The sequence below is a fragment of the Lasioglossum baleicum genome, chromosome 14 (genome assembly GCF_051020765.1).
Source record: "Lasioglossum baleicum chromosome 14, iyLasBale1, whole genome shotgun sequence".
In the NCBI taxonomy this organism is placed as follows: domain Eukaryota; kingdom Metazoa; phylum Arthropoda; class Insecta; order Hymenoptera; family Halictidae; genus Lasioglossum; species Lasioglossum baleicum.
In genome coordinates, this window is record NC_134942.1 from 7,546,491 (window position 1) to 7,571,104 (window position 24,614).

General features: G+C 45.9%; 1 protein-coding gene across 6 annotated transcripts in view; it reads left to right on the plus strand.

Moving 5' to 3' along the window:
• Window positions 1-24,614, plus strand: part of Msi (RNA-binding protein musashi) — a 154,784-nt gene that overhangs the window by 72,285 nt on the left and 57,885 nt on the right. For 4 of the 6 annotated variants that reach the window (XM_076437667.1, XM_076437662.1, XM_076437664.1 and 1 more), the window contains one exon: window positions 1,106-1,227. Coding sequence is in view for 4 of the 6 variants with exons in the window: in XM_076437662.1 (XP_076293777.1) it covers window positions 1,172-1,227 (56 nt within the window). In the remaining 2 variants the exon portion in view is untranslated. Of the gene's footprint in view, window positions 1-1,105; window positions 1,228-12,964; window positions 23,032-24,614 lie in introns of those variants that run through there. The other 2 variants (XM_076437666.1, XM_076437665.1) reach the window with 1 other exon arrangement.

The following is a 24,614-nucleotide window of genomic DNA, read 5'->3' on the forward strand; positions in this document are numbered from 1 at the left end:
CGGCTGTTTCGGTCGGATAAAGAGCTGACAGGGGATGAAGAAGGATAGTGTACCAACCAGCGAGGTAGTACAGTGGATGAAGGAACGCGACGAGACGAGCCAAGGGACGAAGGAGACCGAGCGAATCGCGGATGGCTAAAGAACTACGGGTGGGAGAGGATAGAATGAAAGTAGGCGAGAGGAACGGTTCGGGAAAAGGGATGGAGAAAGCGACTGATAGGGAGGAAGGGGGTGGGGACGAGGCTGAGGGAGTCTGGTGGGAGTCCATTAACGAGTGCCGTTTTCATACCTCTTCTATGCCACCCCCTAACCACCCTCTCCCTCTCCCTTTTTCTCTTTCTGGTTCAGTGGCGGTCTCTTGGTCTCGCTCTCGGCAGCCGCTCCTCACCCTCTTATCTCGTCTCTCTTGCTGTTTGAAAGAGCACCTACCAGCACAATAGATCGTTCATTACCGATACCGGGTGCCGGTGCGACGCAGACCCGACCGAAAGTAGAAAGATAATAATGCGAGAAAGGAAGAGCGTCGAAGGCGTGCGCGCAACAGAGAGAAACGCTCTCTCTCTCTCTCTCCTCTCTCTTTCCTTCGCGCGAGTATTTCCACGAGACCACGGTTCGACGCGGTAAATGGAGAGAATGTATCGCGAAGCGGATTCCGCGGCCCACCCGTTCCTCTCGCTTCATCTCTAACGAACCGCCCCCGACTGCATACGAGGTAGCCTAGAAGTCCGGAAAGACACCCCTAACTCGCAACTTTCGCAATTAGTCCGGCACGTATCTGCAAACTCCTGTCTCTTCTCCAGATGTTAGAAAACCGCGGCGGATCTCTTGATTTGTTCTGCGCTGTTCGATGCATCTGTTTGGATTAAGAAGGGATACTTCGTCTTCCTTATTGTTGGGATAAATTAATGATCTAGTCATGGCTGGATTCATTTCAGTCTTTAAGCCTTTTACGAGCATAGTCTCTTTATCTAAAATCACGTAGCAGCAAAGAAGTGTTTAATCAGCCTGTTTCTGGAATTGGCGATTTCGAGGACACCCGTTGGGTGACTCGCGGAGCCCCGAAGGGAGCAGCAGGATTTAATGGCTGGGTCTTTTGCGATTCCAGGGACGCGTCGCAGCACTAAGGAGCACCGGAAGTGACAGGACGGACAGGGCGCAGCCGCGACCACCGATGGCGGCCGCGAGCTTTCCACCGAACTTCTCGAACGTCGGCATCCTGGAGAACTGGTAAGTCACTTTACGATAACGGGCTGTCTCGCGTCCTTCGATCACTCGCCGGTAGTAGAAGCCTCTTAAAAGTCGCGTACTGTCTCTCTCACTTTCTCTCTCTCTCTCTTCCTCTCTCTCTGATAAGCTTCGCGAAGCCTGGAGGTTGCCACGACGTTCGTAGCGACCTATCAGGCGAATCATGTGCAGAGACGGCTTCGTCATCTCGCGAAGAAAAGATCTGAGCCGATCCGCTCTATACGCTGGATCCTCGCGTTGATCCAATCCCTTGCCTTGTAGCCAAACCCTCTGTGACACGTTGGATCCTGGTGGATCGCATGCGAACCCGCAATTTCGCTGAAACGATATGATTTTCGATAATGCTGATTTACCTTGATTTGTTAGATAGTTCAAGGTTGCTTGAAGGCCTAGACTGCGGGTTTCGCGTATTTATGAGAAAATGGAGTCGGCGGGAAATCTTATCAAGGCAGTTTTTGATGATTTCGGAGACTTTTGAAGGGATCCAGCGTGTCAGCCGCGCCGAATGCGACCAATGCCGTGTTTTAAGCGCCCCGTAGTGTCCCGTTGGAAGCTTCGTTGGAGGTAGACCTGTCCTAAGTAGTGCATGCAATCGTGTGTGTAAGAAGAGGAAGAAGATGGGATCCCATGGTGGATCTCTCTTCGCAACCAAGATTTTCGACGGTTTTTGGGGGTGACTTTGCACCCTCCCTCTCGACGTGAAGCAACATCCGTGCTTCGAGAAACGTCGAGGAAACGGGTAGACAGATAGCAAAGTCAACGAAAAGATTTACTAGAGGGTTAATCGATTCTACGCCACATTCGTCACCGGTCGGACGATACTACTCCTCCGACATCGATTTCTACTTTGCTCCCTAATTTTTGTGTGCACCCCCGTCGCGATGCAATTATCCTCGGCCGGACGACATTCTTGATCAGAAGCCAAAAGTTGTCTTTGATCGATCCGCGCCAGGGATTCCCAACGAGACGAAGTTTTGATACTCTGCTCGAGAAACGCTGATCACGTGGCGATAATTATCGACGACCCTTAAACCTCGTTACCTTTTTTCATCGACTCCCTCGTCGGACACGAGGACAGTCGCAACAGGAAAGGATCTCCGTCTGAGAATTTAGCGACTGAATGACTAACAGGTAATTGATACGGTAAGGGGTTGAAACGTTTTATTCGTTCAGTCGGCTAGTCAAAAAAATCTAATGCAAAGGGTGCAACAGTTCTCCCAGAAAAAATTCGTAAAAATTCGTGCGAGGACCAGAAGGACTAACAGATTAAATCGAACGGTAATTGATACGGTAAGGGGTTGAAGCGGTTCATTTTTTCAGTCGGGTAGTCAACAAATTCTAATGCAAAGGGTTCAACAGTTCTCCCAGAAAAAATTTGTAAGAATTCGTTGCGAGAACCAGAAGGACTAACAGATTAATTCGAACGGTAATTGATACGGTAAGGGGTTGAAACGTTTTATTTCTTCAGCCGGCTGGCCAAAAAATTCTAATCCAAAGGGCCCAATAATTTTCTTCGAAAAAATTCGTAAGAATTCGTGCAGGGACTAAAATACGCTGATAAATGTGCATACGTATAATGTAACTGTGTTCCTCAGGCGTGGGATTTATTATTTTAAGGGTGTATTTCAAACTGGATTTCCGTGGAACATTTTAGTAAGACAAACGAGTGTCCCTCAGAGTTAGCGGTCTCTTTGGGGGAGCAATGGAAATTGGTTCGAAGACGTTTCCCGCGGGTTGCCAGTTTCGGGCATTGTCAACGGGAATCTGGGGACACCATCCGAATCCACCTTAGAGGCGGTCTCGCGCGGCCAGAAAATAGCGGAAGCGTCGGTGGAGAGAGGCATAATGGGCCAAAGAAAGCGGGCACGGGCCATTGTTGCGCGTAACGAAAAGCCCCGAAATACGCTTCAAAGAGGACGAAACACGTTCCCCGCGCACGGTAATTGGCGCGGACCGAATTTCGGCCAGGTCGCGGGTATCTTTCCGCGGCGCTTTTCTCTGCTCGGATGAACCGGAGCGGTGTAATTCCGCGATAAAAAGGCTGCTGCGAGTTTTCTTGCGGACGGGAAACCGGATCTCTTCTGACGCCTGCCTCTTCGAATCTTTCCACCCTTTAACACCGTCCGAGCTAACATTAGAAACGAGCATTAGAATGCCACCCGATATGTATTACTTTATATTTGGTTGGAGCGAAAATTCTGTCTAAAACATTTCAATATAATTCCCATTATTTGTAACAACTTGTTGCCATCTTTCAGACAACCTATCAATTCTTGTTTCCCAATGACTAACTAGCAGCATGTGTTTCTCATTTTCATTTAACACACGACAGAACATTCACTCCAACCTAATGATGATATCAAGATTGAAATCTCTCGTTTATTTTCCATAAAGTTCCGGCAGTCTGTTATTGCTGTAAAAGGCAGAACGTAGTGATTTCCATTGGGGACGACAGGGACCCACTACCTACGGAAATCGTTCCATCACGAGTCCTCCGTTCGATTTTTCAAAGTCCTGATTCCAATCTCGGACAATCGAGAGACGTCTCGAGCTTGGACGTCCAGTCTCTCTGCCCCGGCAAGGGGTTTGCAGTCGATACGAGGAACAAAGTGAAGACGGACAATGCGTGATCGTTGCCATCCCTATGAACGCGTCCCCCACGAGAAAGGTCGGACGCGAGTTCGGTCGGATAAAAAACTAGGACTCTCTTTCTCTTTTTTCTCTCCGTCTCACTCGCCCCCTGCTCAATCCCCTCCCTCGTTCCACCGAATGTACTGCTCGCGAACTTTTTGATTAAAGCCCCCTTTTCAAGGGAAGCGCGTCGCAATTTTACAAACGGAACCGCTCCCTTTTTTTTCGCGCTCCTCCTCGACAGGACAGGCAGGAAGCCGCGATTAACTCTTTCTTCGCAGACTTCCTTTGTTCCTGACCTACGCCGCGCGCGCGCGCTCGCTCCGGGATTCGGTGGATCGAACGAGGAAAACGGTAATCATGCTCTCGCTCTTGCGAGTGGACGCGCGTGGGACGAAGTCTCGATCGTGATCCCCGAACCGTGACTACACCAGCTCTTTTATACCCGGGCCCCGGATTATAGTAATTTATGCGTCTCTTGTGCGTCGGGAAACAGGGAGACGCTGGGGCTCGCGTGACTCGCCTACGGGATTCAGTGTCGCAGAATCGACGCAACTCCATCAAAAATTTAGAAGTGTCACAGGTTACGTAGAAATATTTTGGAAGTCCATCTTCCAGTGTCGCGTCCATCGTTATTATCATATTTTTATTACGGATAATAAAGCTGCGACATTTTTGCGCACCTGCTTCCGCGTGAAATGGAATATACAGCTTCCAGCTTCTACTAAAAATCATCTAAATACGTCCCGTATGTTCCCGTTCTTTATGGTGTGTTTTTACTCCACGCGACTTCTCGTTTTGTGGTCCGTTCTTCTTTATTTTCTCCTGCTTCGTGCAGTAGATTCAACTTACACAAACAGATTTCCATGGAACTTGTGTGGTAGGATAGAATATTTCGTACAACAATGGTCCATATTTTTAACAATCCCCAAAGTTGAGGGGCGAAAACATTTTCCGAGATTTTCTCAGTTTCGAATACTGAATACTCTTATTTTTGCACTACAATAACGCGTCCGACGTTAGTCGTACTAACGCAGTCTCGTCGCTCTCGTCTTCCATTCTACATCGACGGAGAATCTAGCTTTGAAGATCGCAGCGACTCTTCGTTGTAAATTGTTTCCTTTTCGCTAGAATAATTAGATTCCGTACTTCGCTGAGGATCTTCTCGAACGGCATCAAAAGTGGAGATAGAAGAATAGACGACGTCTCGCGTCTCGGTGTGCTCGGTAGGCGTGTCCCCGGGGCCAACAGAGCGAGATATCTACGTCAACACCTACACTTTATCATTTACTTGAAAAGCGGCAGGTCCGGCCGCGCACCATTCTGCCGCTTTACCGTGGAAATTATTTCTGGGCGATCGTCGTTGCATTTTTCATTCGCAGCGAGAGGACGATCCCTCTTTCTCTCTCCCTCTGTCTCGCTCAACGATTCCTTTTGTGGAGCCGCTCCGCTCTCGCAGCCTCGGTGAAGTGCTTCTGAAAAATTCGTATTAGATCCTCGTTAATAGAACGTATCAATCATTCGCGACGAGAGAGAGAGAGAGAGAGATTAACGGAGATTCGTTTGTGGACGGGTATATCCGTGGCCGATAATTCTGATCGAATTCTCTGGCTGTTGTGGTCATAATTCACCGCTAAACGGACACGATAATAAGCTCAATTACCCGTTATTAACTGTTCTCTGTCGGGTGGACTCTTGGTCAGCGGTGGTCGCCACTTTGTTGTGTTCTCGAGGCAGCTGTCGTCGACGCAGACTATTTTCGTAGATTCATTCAGGAAGGAGGGGACACCGTCGTCTCGATCCCTGTCAACGGTGGGTACGCGAACACGGTGGCCGGTGCTAAATCGTTTTACGAGTACACGGCAGGTGCACCGGCCCACGCGACGAGAATTCGGCGCCTGGAATAACGTGGGTGGCGGCTAAAATCTTCTAATGTCAACCCGTCCCGGTTGTTTACGTTGCAGACCTGTTTTCCTCGCGACACGCGACACGAAAATTGCAACTCGCCAGAAATTCTCTATAGGCACACACACGACCGCTATTGCGTCCGGTTTCGTGAAGCTTATGCAGTCAACTGCTGCGCGCGATTTGGCATCTTCAGGGACGACGATGAATTGCCTGTTTGCTTCTGGTACAATTTTTCTCTAGCTGTCTTCAGTCTCTAAAATGCGGTCAATAGCAATCCGACTGTTTGCTTCTGGTAAACAATTTTTAATGTTTCTCCGTTTTTTCAAAAAACCAGTTTTCGAATTCTGACTTTTCCATGAAACCGGCTTAAACCGGGTTCGAATTTTTACAGATAAAAAACATGACATATTTACAGCTTAAAATAGAAGTTTTTAATTTTTTTTATTTATGATAATTGAAAATTACAAGAAAGAAAAACATAAGGTACACATATACGTACATACATAAAAGTATTAACATAAAAAATTAACGAAATCATACCCATAAAAATGACAGAAATTAACAGATGTTTTATATTTATGTAAATTATTATTTTACCTTTTTCTGTGTTTAATAAAATATGACTTAGAAAAGCAAAGAACGTCAATGGATTTATTGCTCAGTCGTGTCCTTATTTCGGACACAAAACTTGCTCACTTGCTACTGAACTGGGCTTAATTCTCTTTAAAGCATTAAATAATAAATATAAATATTTGGTTCTTCTATTTGCAGCCTCTAAGACTAAAAACTTCCTCTTTAATGTTGGAGGACTAGAGGAAGTCACTTCTTCAGGTTCTTGCAGATATTTATTTATTGCTATTTCCATAGCATTTTTCATCATTTTCTTCTTCGTTACTTTTTTTAACATCGCAGTCATCTTCTGTAGAATAATCTTTATATCATCTTGATAATATCTGTCCCGATAACTGAATAATGTCAATTTTTGTAGCTAATGGGAGAAATTTACTATAGATAACAATTTTGCCAGACCTTTCTCCGGTATGTATATGTCTTTCCCCGATTGCTGTGTTCAAATTCCAGAAAGACAATAATAATCTTACCGCCCGCAACCAATTTCGAAACATTTCTCAGAGTCGTTTTGAGGCAGCGACATCGTCCCCGACGGATTGATTGTCCGCGTTTTATAAAATGATTGGCAGAAACGACAAAACGCGGGATCGTTAAGAATGCTTGCCTCCCGGATTTTTCGCGAAGGTCTGCATGATACGCGACAGCGTTTCTGTGTCGTGGCGGCGTTATCGTGAATATTGCACGGCGAGGATGCGCGCGGCCATAATCCTTCGGAAGCGGCTCAGCGTTCGCAGATCGACCGGGAGCGTACAACGATAGGCTTCGTCGATGCTTTCGAGATACGGATCGCGTATCGCGACTGCTTCTCGTCGACCTCGGCAAATACGAGACGCGATTTCATCCGTCAAAGCTTCTCCGTTTCTACCTCCGTTGCCGTGTATTATCCTTCTATTTTTTTCCTAATCGTAACAAGCGCAATATCGTTCGAGCTAGGTATTCGATCGAAGAGTAATATCGGGGGAAGAAATTTGGAAGAATGCGATAATCCGCGAATCACGACACCGCCTGTATCCATAGTGTCGGGGGTTGTGTCGAAGGAATGGAAAAAATTCCCGATAGTTGGACCACCGCGCTGCAACAGCCGCAGCTGCCGCGGAGGCCCGCGTTTTAATTACAGCGCGGCGCGCCGCGATTCCGACGAAATAACCGAGAAGCTGAGTCGCAATTTTTCCCGCGTAACAGTAAGGCGGTGCAGCGAGAGAGAAAGAAGAGAGGAGGAGAGACTCGCTGACCTAAAATACGTCGCGATGCACCGGTGAACGTTCCTCGATGAACCTTGCGACACGAGTGCACCGAGCTACGGCGCCACCCCGTCAATGTCCGCGATCGATCAACTTTCTTATTGTTCGGCTTGGTTACGCTCCTACACGCTTCAAACTTCATGCACCGCAAACCCTTGGCACTGCTCTCTAATCTTATTCTTCGTCCGAGAGGATAACGCTGCACAGTGATCGATTCCTCGATTCTAGGTGGACAAAATTCAAATTTTTGTGTTCTCTTGTAGTAATAACGTTTTATTTCTCAGAAATCATGACAAGCGTATAAAAACCACATGAATTTAAACGAATTATATCATTTATTTAAAATGGACAAATATAACAATTCATTGTAACGTTTGTGAAAATAACATAAATTAAATATTTTATGGTTTTTGTTTAAATACGTGAATAAACAATACACAAAATGGAAAGAATTAATCTTAACTCATATTTAAAAATTAGATAAAGTTCTACAAAAATATAATACAAAATTACAAAAAAAAGGTGTGGATATTCTAAATTATTATAAATTATAATTTTCATATGTAATTCTCGCAGTCTGAAGTACATATTCTGTAAACTTTCTATCGTCAATTTCAATACCACATAAAATAGGTGGCATACTCCATGTCTTTTCTAAAAAATGATATAAATGACAAACGGGGCAAAACGTGTCAACGATATTTAGTATCATTGTTTTGAAATAAGTATTCTTCAAAACTATGAAAGAACCAAGTCCGGCCGAGTCCGGGAAAACTAAGTTATACTATTTGACCTCTTCTTAAATAATATTATTAGTTAACCTGTTGTATATGATTTACACGGAAAAATAATTTACATAATAATTTAAACAACAAACAAACAAGTTATACGATGAAGAAGAATTAGCTTATTTATAGTATTTCGCACAGGCAAAACTTTAGCACCGTATTATCGTCGTAATAACCACGTGCAATGGAAATATTACGTTATATATCGAATAAATTAATGTTCGTGAACAAAATAGAACGGCAGCGAAGATATCTGAAGTTGATCAAATTTACCATTTTGTCCACCTAGAATCGAGGAATCGATCACTGTGCGCTGGAGATTTTAAATTCGTTCTGCGTCTCGAAGTTATTATTTTATGCGCGCAGGAACGATAAGCCGATTTGGAAACGCGCGGGCGCTCGCGAAAATCGATTCCAAGGGAAACTCGGAGTCTGTGTGCGGACACGAAAGTGATTTTCGGTTCAGAGACGTTTCTCTCCAGGCTGGAGAAGTAGCGCACCGATCTGGAATATGACTGGCGCGCTATACGATAATTACGGTGCAGCGTTTCCGAGTCCGCGAGAGGGTGCTCTCGATCCTCGAGCGGAAGAGGAGCATATCGCTCGTCTCAATTACGTTCGGAGAGTAACAAGGCGGGGCGACGCGCACGCTTGTGCCGGATGAATTGCAGAATAACGAAATTAATTACATTATAATTACAAGGGGTTGGGTAGCGGCGATAATAAGCGCCGAGCGTGCTCTTCGGGCGCAATCGATCATCGATCGCCGGAACTGTTCCAGTTTCGCCGGGCACTCGACGTGTGCCGCCCGGCGATCTGTTCTTCCGACCGATAAAGTTTAATAACTTCGAACAACAGAGGAGCAAGCCCCGGTGTACGTGCCGCGATTCCGTGTCGAGTGGAACCCGTGACGCGTCGCATCGGCGACGATCAATCGGACCGCGATTGGAAGGAACACCCGCGCCGGCAATTAAACCCATCGAAATTTATCGAGACCAAGATCCGCGAGAGTCTGCCTGGCCTCGCATCCGTCACGCGACTCGCTATCAATTAAAATCCCGCTGGAAAGCCGCTGGAATTTTCGATGATCGATAAGGACCGTTCTTTCGGTCTGGCAAAAATCGAGCGCTCGGGCTAGAGTTATTATCTTTTATTCAAAAACTTGGAAAACAATGCGGTGGAGGCATTCACCTGTTCAAACAGCGTGATCCGTTAAATTAGATCAACTATAACCTCCTTTGCGAGTACACGCGACATTGAATTTTTTTTGGAGATTTCGCGACGTGCGAGTTTATGACGAAAGCGAACTGTACGTACACCGATATTAAACTTCGACTGAAATCGTATAAACGCGGTCTCAATATTGAAAGTCAGTGAGTCGTCCATTACGATTCATCACGATCGAGACTAGAGATGGGATGGGATACTTCCGAATCACTCGTCATTCGATCACGTTCGTTCCAAATCACGGTGATCTCTCACAGTGATCCGTGATTTTTCGTGATCGCTTCTTAATGGTGCAGAGAATAGGAACATAACTGGTCTTGGTCACTGTATACATATAGAAGTCTATGTTCTCGAGACATGTTACATAGCAAAAAATAAAAACAAGAAGAATAATGAACAAATTAATAATTAGTAATAACTAATGACTATGAATTGTAAAAGAAAGTTCAGTTTAAAATTTTTTATATGTTGTGTGGTACATTGTATACATAAAAGATATACAAATAATGTATAAAAACTTAACACAAATATATTTATATGTCTTATATAAATAATATGTAATATAAAAATATATATAAATACACTTAACATAAAAAGCAAAATAGAAATCCAATAAAAGAAAGAAACAAAGAATATGACAAATCTACGATTTTTTAACTTGAGATAAAAAAAGATAGGATTACAATCGTGATCGTGAAATAATCACGATCTACGATTTATCATTATTCATACCATGAATTATCATGATTAAGTAACGTATTGTCTGGTATTGGTATTTAAATAAGAAATTGTCTATACCTTCCTACTACTTACATAAATAATACAATTTTTTAACTCAAAAATGAAGAATTACTACGACTCGAGATTAAAAAGTTAGGATCACAGTCGTGATCATCTCTAATCGAGACCATCTCCAACATTCCCATCATTCGATCCCGGCGTCTTTGTCGTTCGCCACTTGAAAATGATCCTTTGGAAATTGCCGCCTGATCAGAATCGCGCGAAAGGTGTCCGGTGGATCCGGGAAAAATTCAGTTTTCTCGCCGATGGAAAATAGGTTGGAGAGAGACCCGATAAGACTGGACGAGATACGGGAAAGACGCGAGAGCAAGGATTCATCGTGGCGAAACGGGCCACTGTGTTTACGAAACCATGATTCTTCCGGTCCCGGGGGAGTTGTAAAGGCAGTTCGCAGCCTCGTAAGAGCAGCTCTTCTCGTTGAAACGCGTTGCCTGCCACGCTGCCGCGATTTCGCCCGAGCAAATAGACGATACTGAATTATAAAGGCCGTCGGTGGCTGATGCTGATGTCGGCGCTGCTCTCGTACTCTTCGACGCTCCTTTCTCCCGCGAGCGATAACGATAACTCGCCCGCGGAATTAAACAGCCAAAATCGCGTCGCTCGCTTCCTGTTCTTTCTTTCGTCGACGAACTTTCGCAATTTCGTGCGAACGAGTCCGTACACCGGCATCGAACGGTGTGCACTTTAACTTTTACTTTATTAATTTCTCCGAATCCAGATTATTCCCTTCAAGGCAATTGTTGTTGAACAAGTTTATCTTTACTTTCCTTTGATTCTATCTAGGCCGGAGACCACCACGTATATTTTATTATAATTTCAAGGAACGTATTGTCCTCGATTATTTATATTAGATGATTGCATAAGTTTGTGCACGATTTGAAAGTGAAATTCAATGGTCAGATTTTAAAGAATACAACTTTTTAAATCAATTATACATATAGTCACCATTCTTTTCTAATTGTCGAAAATTTGACCATTTTTTAATTTTAATTTAACCAATCTTCAACCAAATCTTTAAAATTTGACCATTGAGTTTTATTTTCAAATCGGTCACGAACTTATGCAATCATCTAATATTATGTACAATCTGAAAACTTTAAATTTAGCGCCTGGAGCATAAACAAAGGTGTCGGGCACATTAGCAAATATTTATTCAGCATCGAAGTAGTTGTTTCACGGAATAAAAATTGATTTATGTTGGAGCAATGTAAAGTTCCATGCAACCAGTTCTGTAGCAAGTGGAGTAATTGAAGGTTAAACAGTGGGCAGGTCGAAAGAATTGAAGCACGTCAACGTATTATTTTCAATCGATTAAAATTATCCACACACGCAGCGCCATTTATTGTGCAAATCAAGATTTTCTAAAGTGTATTCAGCAAATTCCGGGCTAAGATTTTCGTTTAAAGAATTTTCCCGGAATTCCGTCTCTTGATGGAAGGACTCGGCAAATTCACTTTGGCAAGTTCGGAGTCGCGTTGACATTCAGCGCGGCAGCTTGACGGGGGCCACATTAAGTCGCGTACACACGGTGAATTATGAAGACTGTTTACGGTGTTAATTAATTGCTCGACGGTGGCTCTCGCGCGCCGAGACCGTCGAAAGATCGTCGCCAATGTCATGGGATTCCGGTTGATTTTTCAAATGGAAAAATTGAAAAGCCCGCAGAAGGTTCGTGACGGGGGGAGGAGAGCACAGGAGGAAGGAGAGCCTAGGAGAAGCTGAAAGCCAGCGAAATTCAACCGCTGGAATATACTATATCCTGAGACCTGGCGACACGCTCGAATTAACGTCTGCACGGATGGCTTGCTTTCTCTGCGTGATCCCCGTTCCTCTCCGTTTACCGCGGAAATGCGAGTTTAAAGAGTGCATTCGTGCCATCAAGTCGACTATAAATAGGCGGCCGGCAGACATTTCACCGATAACGCTCGCTTCCCCTCCTGGATATGTCTCTGTCGTCCGTGAGACCGTAATACGTTCGTCGTTTGCGAATAAATCGTCGAGAAAATACGGATGGGAACGGCGGGGAGGGTAGGAACGAAGGAACGCGCGAGTCGACCGCGAACGAGAATCGAATCCGCGAGTCACCTTTCGCATCGATCGTCGCGTTTCAAGCCTCGAAACAATCGATGCGACCAGTTTTCGCTTTCTAACGTCGCGACTTCGCCAGTCGGTGGTGAACGACGATTATTCGTCCCGTGGGGGAGGAAATGATTCTGCGAGCATGACGTCCAGGGGTGGCAAGGGTGGCCAGATTTTCAGTCACCTTTCTAATTCCGATTTTCCTCGCAGCCGAGGCTTCGACTCCGCCGACGATTCTTCGATCGGAATGACCCCGGGGGCTGTCGATACTGGTTCCGGTGTCCGATAAGGGTAACGAAGACCCGTACTTTTGTCGTGCGAGGAGAATACTACTTTCTCGCTCGCTCTTGCCCGTCTCGCGTACCTTCTCTCTCTCCCTCTCTTTCTTCGTCTCCTCTGTTCCGCCGGTTCCCTTCTCGTCCTTCTCGGTCTCGTTCTCGAACTCCATTCGGTCGGCCTATTCTTTCTTCTCTGCCTATTTCCTTTTCCTTTTCCTCTGCCCCCACCCCTCTTTCTGTCTCTCTCTCTCTCTCTCGCTCTGTTCCGCCGTCTCCGCGAGTCTCTAGGCCTCCTCGAATCGATACCGTATCAAGCTCGAAACGGGGCCGGAGAGTCGATGGTACGACAGGGTTTTGGTAACGATCTCGTCGCGCGATATACCTGCCAGGATATCCCGGACCGACACCGACTCGGTTCACGCGATTCTGCGTCCTCCCACGCCAGACCAACGTCGCGTCCGATCGACCTTGTCTTTCTCATCAACGATCCAGCTTCTTCAGCTTCGCTCCTGGAAAACCCAGCAAATCGAACTTAAATGCACAAATTAATCACCATCATCCATCTTGTAAACCAATCGATAAAAATGTGTACTTTGCATGAAGAATAGCGAGTGATTTATCGTCACATTTATCGCAATCTCGATGATCAGACTGTGGATCTTTATGCACAATAAAAATGTTCCCTTAATGAGTTTCTTGCATTGAAAACAGCATTGCAATATTTTTCGTATCCTCTACTGTTTCATATTTTATCCAGACAATTTCTTCATAAACGCAGAGAAATCCGCAGTCTATTGGTGATCAATAAAAATCTGAATCCAGCTTGTAAAAGAGCAAATTTTTACTCGATTCCAAACGACGTCCATTTGCATGACAATGCACGGGCTTGTTTATCATTATTGATCTCCTTCCACGCCGTGCAAGGATAGTATCAGACCACCTAATCATTGATCAAATAAATCAAGCACGAATCGGTTACCACCTGGACGGCGGAACCCGGGTCCATTTTGACCCAATGTTTTAACGATTAACACTCGAGTGGTGACTCTGAGGCGAGTCGAAAAATTGCTGTACCAAACAACTTTCGTAGGAACAGTTTTTTGATAACGACAAAGTCTTCCGAGATATTCTTCTGATCTCAATACAGCAGGACACCCTGTATATGTTTGAACAAAATAAAGTTACTGGTTAAGGATGCACAGTTAGGGATTCGAATTACCTCCGGCAGTAAATCTTGAAACATCCGTCTGCTATGTAACAAAATAAACTCCTCCGAGGTCCAGCACTGCTTACCGGCGTCGGTTTTCTCGAACAGCACCGTGCCGAAATTTTGATCGTGCTTTAAATTGTTATCACACACACCCACTGCTTCGGTAATGTTTTATTTCTTTTTTGCACGCTTATATTAACTCGGCGTGTTGTTGTACGCGTCAAATCTTGTAATCGAATTTTCAATCTCTTCCCATAGTCCAATCTTGCTGAAATTTTGTATACATACTTGCTTCCGATGACAATAAAAGTAGAAAATAAAATATTGAAAAAATAATTTTTGAAAACTACGCTTATATTAAAATGCACTAAAAAGGAGAAAATAATTATTTTCCTGGTTCTCCATAAAATACTGAATCCAGTTAAATGATTAATAATATTTTTCCCCAAAATTTTAAGCAATCAGTTCAAAATTTCTTCTGTTATAAAATTAGTGTCGGAACAGATAGAAAAATTTAATATAAATTTAAATAAAATCATGACATTAGTGACTATAAAAATAAAAGCGTGGAGCGCTAAACTATATTGACGTAAACTTCGTCGGTGCTCCACGCTTCTATTTTAATAGTCACTAATGTCATGATTTTATTTAAATTTATATTAAATTTTTTATTAAAGAATTTTGGGGAAAAATATTATTAATCATTTAACAGGATTCGGTATTTTATGGAGAACCAGGAAGAAGATTAATTTCTCCTTTTTAGTGTATTTTAATATAAGCGTGGTTTTTAAAAAGTTTTTTTTTATATCTTTTGAGACTACATAGGCGTCCGACTTATTCTTTTCAATTTCCTGTTGATGAATTTCAATGAAAAGTTGCGCAGTTGGGCGTAGTAAGGAGACCCAGTGTGTTGAGGGAGGGATAAAACGTCGAATCGGCGACCTTGTCACCGATGAGCATCGCGCGTCTGAGAAACTGTTACGAGCGCCGCGCCGCGCCGCGCCGGGCCAAAAGTCGGCCAAGATTTCGTTCGCCGGGAGTTTCTGTTCGCCGTATAATTTCGCCGGATGGAAGAGGGAAGAGGGCGTGGTGGATGCAAACGGCGAACGGTAAGCAGTAAATCGCGAAATGGCGGCGGGGATAGGAATCGTTCTCGCGCACGCATTCTCGTCACGACGACGTGCACCGGCTGGCACGGCGGACTGCCGCCGCGCCAGACACAAGCCGTACTTTACTACTTACGGCCCAACCCCCACGGCTTCGTCCGCTTCCTTTCGTCTCTTCTTCCTTCGTTCCGTTCTTACTTTCCTCCGGCAGCCACCGCGGAACACATACTTAACCCATTTAGGCGCGGAATGCCCGTTCCATTCTACCCTCCATAGTTTTCTAATTGGAGGCCACTCGATAATCCCCAAGTTTGTGGAATTCATCTTCGAAATCACCGACTGATCAAACTCGATTTCCCTCGGAAAATTGCTCGACCAACGAAAAGACTGTGGAAATTTGCTCGTGTCACACTCTATTAGGGGTAACAATTTCTCCGAATTTTCTTCTCGCCGCCCGAGTCTTTCGATTCGGTGGAATCTCATCGGAACGACTCTCGCGTCGTGATTCGCCGCCCATGGAAGATACATGCGCTTCTCGGGGAGTTCGTCACGAGGAAACGTTCCCTGAAACTTGTACGAGATGAAGCCCCGATGTATTCTCCTTTTATGAGACTCTGTAGATCCGTGGTTTACGTCGTACGACGTAATCTCGCGTCCCGTTTCCCGGGTAAATAACGTGCCTCGCGAGTACCAGTGGAGAGATGATATTTTTTCTTGAATAAAACTTGAAATTGCCTTTCACCGAGGAAATATCCTGCCTATGATCACTGGTAAATCGTAATTCACTTCTGAGCAGATGGCGCGATTGGGTAACTGCAACAACTTGCCCAGGGAGTGCCTCGCAGTGCCCTTAAGGGCCAAGTTCCGGGGAAAATTACGTTAAAGATGGAAACTTGTCACCCTGTAAATTCAGTATTGACGGGCACAGAAGACTATCTTGACCCCTCCGTGCAAAGTGTGACAAGTAGGCGGGGCCTCGGTGGGAGTGGTCTGAGGAGGCGTGGCCTAGTTGCTCTTCACTTTGAAAAAGCAATTAGAAGAGCCAGACAAGTGTATAGACAACAAATAAATCGTTTTGAAACATTTTTTCCATTCTCCCGAACGTCGTAGTATTCTATTCAACCGGTTTCATTCGACTCGTTCGCTTCGCAGTTTTGGTCCCGCGAGCGAGAGCGAGTTTACGCGCGGTAAATCGCGGGATTTATGGCGACGAGAAATTTATAGATTCAATTTCCGTGATATTTAAACGGCCGCGCGAAGCCGCTTAGAATTCGTAGCGAAGCCTGCTGCTTAATCGCGGCCCCCGACCGTACGGAAAACGCTGCAACGTTTCTAGCTGCACAGCCGCCGCCCATTCTTTCCCACGGCCGTAACCATTTCAGTTTTGACGTTATCGGTATTCTTCATGCGTTTCCTCGGAGCTCGAAGACTCCGACTGGTGTTTTAACTGGGGAAGGACCTGGGTCGATTTCGATTCAAGAATTAATCTAATCACGTGCCGAAGAATCCATAACTGACTTACGTCTTCACATTTATTCAGCAGGAACAATGAAGAATTTCTCATCACCAGACGATTGCAAGACATAGAAACCAAGTAGAATGTTCTCCCTTCCCTCAATAATTTTACTGGATGAGAAATCATATATTGACATCTTCAGTTTCCAAAGTTCTCCTACAATTTCGAATTTCATCTACTCAATTTTCTCTATAAACGGTTAATTCCCGAAAATCGATGTTCGATCTCTGTCAGACGGTTTGATCGAGCTCTCGGCCGCATTGAAATCGAAGTGGTCCGATTGCGGGGCTTCGTCGTTAGGCTGAAAAAGATTCAGCGACGTTGAAAGCGGCCGCGAATCGATCGCTGGAGGTGGTCCCACGGCGTCTAATTCGATGAAATTCCCTGCTGGTCGATGCACAGGCCGTTCTCGCGGAGAATTCCTCGCGACAGCTACCGATTCGAGGCGTTTAACGGGCCCTCGGATGTCTGTTCGACGGAATCAATTACAGCATAGTTCGTTAGCTCGATCCGCGACGTTTGCTCCCCAAGGAGAAAGAGAGGAGGAGGAGGAGGAGGAGGGTGGGAGGGCAGGACTGGTGAGTGAGTCGCGTCGTGCAAATTCAATTTGCGTAATAAAATCGCGCGTCTCACGGCGGTGCGGCCGGTGGAAGTCACGGGAAAGGAGCGAGACGAAAGAGGGATAGGTTTCAACCGGCGGCGACGATGGAAGCACCGCAAGTGTCTCTCGTGCTCTCTCCCCCTGATACAGAGTCTTCCCTTGTCGACGGTTCGGGTTACCCGGACGAGAGGAAGTCCGAGAGAGCACTTCCTGCTTTTTGTCTTCACCCGATCCTGCTGGAAGGCGTTCGGGACCAAGCGAAATATACACGGTGTCGAATGTTCCACCGATTCGACCAATCCCCTCGCACGTCGATTCCAACTGACGTTCGCGCGATGGTTCGCAGAATAATAAACCTCGGAGTTCTAGAAATCCCGGTTGATTTCCGATTGCGGAATCGGCTGGTAAAAAGTGTAGTATGTGTACAGGTAACGGTGTTGTCGCCGTGCTGAATATCGTTTCGATATTTCCGGGTAGCAGCGGTGCCGCGTATCTACATCGATATTCGCAATATTCGGCAAAGCCAATATTCGCAATCCGCGAATTCGTACGGGATCGCCTACAAAGCGTGGGTAGCTCGTTTCTCGCTCGAGGATACGATGCACGAGAATACGGAATAATCTGAACGGGCACGTGTACCTTGAGGATGAATTTCATCTAGGTGCGCGACAGGTAACGGAGCTGTAACAGCTGTCTGAGGAAATAGAGTGTCGCTTTCGGAATGACACTATCTGCTCGCTACAATGCGCAGCTGAAGACACAAAGAAACCCTCGAGCAACTTTTAAAGTGGCCCTTCAGTTCAGATATTGCGTCCAGTTAGGGACCGAGAGCTTCGTGCTCGAAAATCACTGAACAATCGGTGGGAAACTGTCTGAGAACTAATAAACGTTTCGTGAAAGCAGTCTTGGAGACACATAGCCCCCAGACAGAGTGGAAGGCTTCTAGGAATCGGTGGGAAACTGTCTGAAGACTAATAACTAGACTGCGGATCTTTATGCAAAATCAAAAATGTCTACATTAATTGTAAGACACCGGAGCGAAGTAGAAATTTCTCTCTTCTTTTGATTATCTGATTAAGCTGAGACCAATACGCCGATCTCCTTAAATCTTTTTAATATATCCATTGCTTTCAATTGCGCTTACCCATTTTTGCCAGAAATGCATAAAATCCGCAATATACCATTTTGCAAATGCAGTCTTAGAGACACAAAGTGCTCAGGCAGACTGGAAGGCTTCTAGGAATCGGTGGGAAACTGTCTGAAGACTAATAACTGGACTGCGGATCTTTATGCAAAATCAAAAATGTCTACATTAATTGTAAGACACCGGAGCGAAATAGAAATTTCTTTCTTCTTTTGATTATCTGATTAAGCTGAGACCAATACGCCGATCTCCTTAAATCTTTTTAATATATCCATTGCTTTCAATTGCGCTTACCCATTTTTGCCAGAAATGCATAAAATCCGCACAGTCTACCATTTTGCAAATGCAGTCTTAGAGACACATAGTGCCCAGGCAGAGTGGAAGGCTTCTAGGAGTCGGTGAGAAACTGTCGGGGGACTACTAAATATTTTGCAAATGCAGTCTTAGAGACACATAGTGGCCAGAGAAAATGAAAGGCTTCCAGGAATCGGTGGGGAATTGTTCGAGGACCAATGAACATTTCGCAGAAGTAGTCTTAGAGACGCGTTGCGCCCAGACAGAGTGAAAGGCAATCGGCGGGGGACTTGACCGCCCATCAATCGCGGGTAAAAGTGCGCGTCCATCGAGTGGGGTCTGGTTTGTATCTTTGGATCGAGCATCGATCAAAAGTCGAGGCAGACATCGAGGCACGCGCGAGTGAATCATCGTTCGCGATAACGTGGTTTCCCCCTCGGGCGTTTTCGTTGGTTGGTTGCCGCGTTGCGAGGCACGCACGACACGGCGAGGTGTACACGTGCACGCACTCTCCCGTCGAACAGCGCCCGACACATTTACCTTGGGTCGAGTGAAACGCGCGCGTCCAGAATCTGGCCGACAACTTGGAGGCCGGCCAGCTCGGTCTCGATCCTGACCTGCCCCGCTCGCGTTCCACCACGTAATTCCCGAGCAAAAAGAGAGACGGTTCTCTGTCGCGCTCCGCGGCAAGGAATTAGTCGGACAGGGAAAAATGCAACCGCGATTACGTTCACGATTTACTAGCAGCACGGAGCTCTCGCGAGACATCGTTCCAGCCGATTGGTCGTCCCTAAAGCCGCGGTCGACTGCAGAAGTTAGGTTCTTCCGCCGAGGGTTTCGATCGTCGTGGAATTTCTGGTCAGCGATCGTATCGAACAAAGATACTCGAGCGGGCTAATTCGAAAAGTTTGTGCCAGGCCGTTCCGAAAGTTTCCCGGGCCGCGGAAGAGCCCGACCCCGACATCCGTTGCAGCCGCGGATGAAGCTGCAGCTACCTATTTCGATGATTTTTTTTTAAATCTCTACATTCTCAGCAACTTTTTCCTTCGCACGATAGTGGCTGTTATGATCACGATCGTAGCTGTTCCACAGGATTGCAGTGATTGCCTCCGCAATCACGGGTCACAGTCGTGCGCGAGAATCGATCGGTTGCGTAACCCGCGTTTATCCGGTTCCGCGGCGATTTCCTCATGAGCCCACGCGTCCCTTTGTACGCTGAATGCACACGTGTCCGTGGATCGCCCGCGCGTTCCCGATAGTTCCTGCGAGAGGACGTTGGTCTCGACCCACGTTTTTCCGTGGAAGATGCGAGAGATAGGCTCTCTCGAGTGGGCACGTCTTTTCGGGACACACGCGACAAGAACGTCGAGAGGCGGTACGTGTTATCAATTAGGATCCTTGATCCTTTCCGCCTCCGGCTACGTAATTCGTTGCACGAACACGAGAACCCTCGTCGAATCGAGTGGTCCTCTCGTAGAAAGGGCTTCGGTGAAGTAGCAGAACCCGCGGTTTCGTGTAGCCACGTTCGCGCTCTGGATACAAACGGTATCCCAGTCTCGTACCATCCCGCCTCGGTCCTTGGAAAGACCGCTGTCTAACGTGTCTGCCACGGTGCCAACGAAGAATAAAATGGAACAAAGTATCGTGTAAGCCGAGAGTGGGCGGTAAGCCCTCTCCGCACCGAGAGCACACTCTGTTTCGCGTTGAAGGCTCATGGCAAATAGTGTCAGGCAAAGAGATAGAAGACCGTTTCTGGTTTAAACTCTGCGTCCCCTAACAATTCAGCCACGGAAATCACGACGCTTGTCCTTTTCGCGTCCGCAAAGTGCCCCGAGGAGGCGTGACTTGTCCTGTTCAGGCGTGGTCTGTTCCGTGTCCTGTAATAAATCGGAGATTTGTTCTCCAATTCTATATTAGATTAAAAATCTGCAACTACATTAACTGCTTCGCGAACGCGCGACATCAAAGGTCGTCGAATTCAGGACCCGCAGCCTAGGTTCAAATTCGGTCAGTACACTCGGATTAGAGCCGGTGTTGCGGGCAGACACCGGCTACTCGAGGCGGCTAGTTCTAATCGATAGGATTAGCTTCTATCGCAGTTGACTCTGCGAAGACATGGGAAAAGGACTAGCCGTTGGCTTGCATTTTACGTGAACATCCTACACGACTTACCGTACATCATTCAAACAATGATCCCCATTAAAAGATCAACTGAAGAACTTTATTGATTGCTGCGTATTACATACAACATTCTCATAAATGTCCTACCCAAACCTCAGTTTAAGAAATCACATCCCCTCAAAGGTTAACCGACCGGTCTCGAAAATCGCATTCTGTGCTCATGAACCTCCTACACAACGGCTGACCGTACATAATTTCTATGCTGCAAAAAAAAAACAACAATCCTCATTACAAGATCATGTAAAGAATTGTATTCAAACAATTTCTATGCTGCAAAAAAACGGGTCCCATGGAAATCACCGACACAGACTTCTCTGACACAGTTTTCGCCGATAACATTGCTCCGACTCCAGATTTGCCCGACAACGCCTTTAACCGACAACGAATTTGACCGACAACAATTTTGACCGACAACGAATTTGATCCACAACAACTTAAGACGACCACAGTATATATTATCGTACAGTATTATCATACAATATTGTCATACTGTGTCTCAAGTCGTTGTGGATCAAATTTGTTGTCGGTCAAAATCGTTGTCGGACAAATCTGGAGTCGGAGAAATCTGTGTCGGTGATTTCCATGGGACCCCAAAAAAAAACAATCCCCATTACGAGATCATGTAAAGAATTTTATTCAAACAATTTCTATGCTGCAAAAAAAGAAGAATCCCCATTACAACATCATGTAAAGAATTTCATTCAAACATCGTTTCAAGTTATCACGACATCCCCATAAAATGTGCTCCCCGATCTCCGGTTTTAAAAATCGCATCCCCTCAAGGGTTGACCGACCCCGTCTCGAAAATCGCATTCTCCACAGCAAAGACCACATGTTCACCCTACTGGGGCGGGGAAGGGGGTGACAAAACTGCACTATTTTCGAGTGCAGCAATTGAATGTCGCAGACAAGCACAACTATTTAAGCAGAGAACACGTCGGACTGGCGGCATTGCACCGTGACAAAGGCACCGGTGTCCGTATAGTACGCGTCTCGGCCACGTTCGCATAGGGGTGCGCTCGCGACTCCCTCCAGGTGTCCCAACCTAACCTACCCCTACTTCGTATCCCTCGGTTCGGGCAATCTGCTCTCTCCGTGTCCCCTCGCCCCACCATTCTCCGGCGAGGACCTTTGGTTCTGGTTCCAGCCGCGTTCCTCTCGACCATCCCCTCTCCCCTGTACACTCACTCGCTCGTTCTCACTGCCTCTCTCTCTCTCCTGCTCACGGTCTCTCTCCCCACCATCGGGAACAAGGCGGCGAGCGCACAGCTGCCACACTGCGAACCGCGAGGATCGTAGAGACGCGGACCGACGCCGTTCCGTCACACACAGTGCCCGGGTGCTTTCGAACTTAACCTATAAACCGTTCTGGTGCGCGTAACAAGCTACAGTGTTTTTGTGAAGTCTGTGTGTCGAGTGTGTCCAAACACTTACAGAGGATAAGCGTACGCAAGCAGCGGAGAGGATAAGCTTCGGTGCAGAATCGGATCTCGATAAACAAATAAACAAAGAAAAAAAAAACCGTGACCGCGCGTCGGTAACCGGCTCTCGCCGTTTTGATCCTGCTGCAAGGTTCGCGCTTTGCCGCGCGCTGAGCGTTCCCTTTCTACGGTTCCCTGTATGCGGAGGAAAGGCCCGATCTGGCCGTGGACCGGCTCTACGGACCGTCAGTAGTCCCTTTGTTTCGAAGGAGCACGGTTCTGTTCCGTCGACACGCCGACACGATACAGTAAGGTTACGGTTCTTGTTTTAGTTCAGTTTGACGAACCCGCCGAGAAAAAAAGTAAAACAGTGTTCGGTTCGTTGTTTTGGCGGCGGCGAGTCGCGACACCCCGCGCGTCGCGTCCTGCGTCCTTCTTGCCACTACGATCCTCGGCGAACATCCTCGCGACCTTGAACTTGCCCAGTGCGCCTGCATCCCACCGCTTCGGAGAACAGCGGTCGTCGCGCGTGGTTCGTTTAACCTGTGAGCATTCAAGCCTTCCAACGAATTTCCAATCCTAACAAAGAGACTGAGCCTGCCTCCTCCAAGGACTACGAGGCTCAGGGCTCAGGAAGAGGCTGTGTGCTAACACAAACAGCAGCTGAACCATCAGCCTGGACACGGACCAGGACCAATATGTTTCCATACACCACCTTCTCCACTGTCAGGTAAGCCGGGATGCAACACTGTGCTTTTTGCGGACACGATCAGAACGATAGTCTTCTCGTTTTAACATCCGCGCGATTCTCGATCCACACCGTTGAAATACGATTTATAATCACCGGACTGCGGATTTTATGACAACAATGAAGCAGCTGTGATTTAACCCCTTGCCCTACAATAATATCGTGGCGGACTGGTGATGAAGATTCCATTTTCTTTAAACCGTAATGAAATTCTAATAGTTAGTGGAGAACACGCAGGCGTAGAATAGATACAAATTTTCTTCTTTTTCAGGAAATTGTGAACGACAAAGAAAGTTCTAATCACTGAATTCCGTGAAGTAAATCGTAGGACAAGGGTTTAAATAAAATAGCGAAACTGTTAGAAAAATTTATATTAGAAGATGAAAATAGATTTCCATTTCACTGCAGTTTGTTGCAAAATACACATTTCTTACCTGTATTGCGACAAACTGCAGTGAAATAGATATTTATTTTCTTAGTACATTTTACACAGTGAAAATAATATAACATATTTTAAAATATCCAGCAATGCTTTTACCGTTTCAAATCCGCTGTCTGTGTAAGCTGGGAATAATGCATCCGATATCCTTGAATCGTCTTAATTTTACGGTGTTCCTAAATCGTCTTAGCTTTACGATGTCCTTGACTCGTCTTAATCTTACGGTGTCCTAGAATCGTCATAAATGCATAGAATCCACAGTCCACAGGGTTGCTTTTGCTTTCAATGTGATTTGGGTCGGGTCCTCGACCAGCGTTGGTATACGATTTAATGTCTTTACGATATGGTTTTCTCTTTTATTTTTATTGGGGTTCGGTGCGAGGAGTGGGAGGTTGGTCCTTGTGCGTAGCCAGCCGGTGTCTGGCTACCTGTGTCGCATTTTTAATACCGGCTCTATTGTTGGAACCTCTTAGGTCCAAACATACTTTACGCTATTAAAGGATTCGTACGTATACCTGACTACCTCTTGATTTTGACTATACAAGCAGTCAGGTAGCTAGTATACAATTTTAACTTCATCGGTCCCCGCGTGTTTATATAGAATTTTCACCCGTTCGTCACAATGTCATCGCACATTGCTGCAACCTGTAATTTTACCTGCATATAGACAAAGGATCGAACTATTTATAAACACAAATATTTTCCAACGAGAACATTGCACTATTTTACCACCACTCGCCACGGATATAAAACGAGAAGACTTTTTGTTCGACCCGAATATTAAACCGATGGAAAACGAACAGCTGAGCGATTCATGCTATATTTAGGCGAAACATAAATCATATTACCCACCGGTGATATCCGTTTCCACATTTTCGTTCACGTTTGATGAAAGTATACATATAAGAACCGGTGTGGGTTCAGCAAAAATGTTTGCACGGCAAGGATCAAGTATCGCGAAGGCCGCGCTCTATCCAGCTGGAGAAGAAAATAATCGAAGACAATAACAGTTGCCATAGCGAGCTGATAAGACCGAGCGAGGTATGCATGTTATTCGAATCAACGTCGTCGTCGTCGTCAGCTGTTCGTTTTCCATCGATACAACTTTGAAGTTTAGTATCCTGCC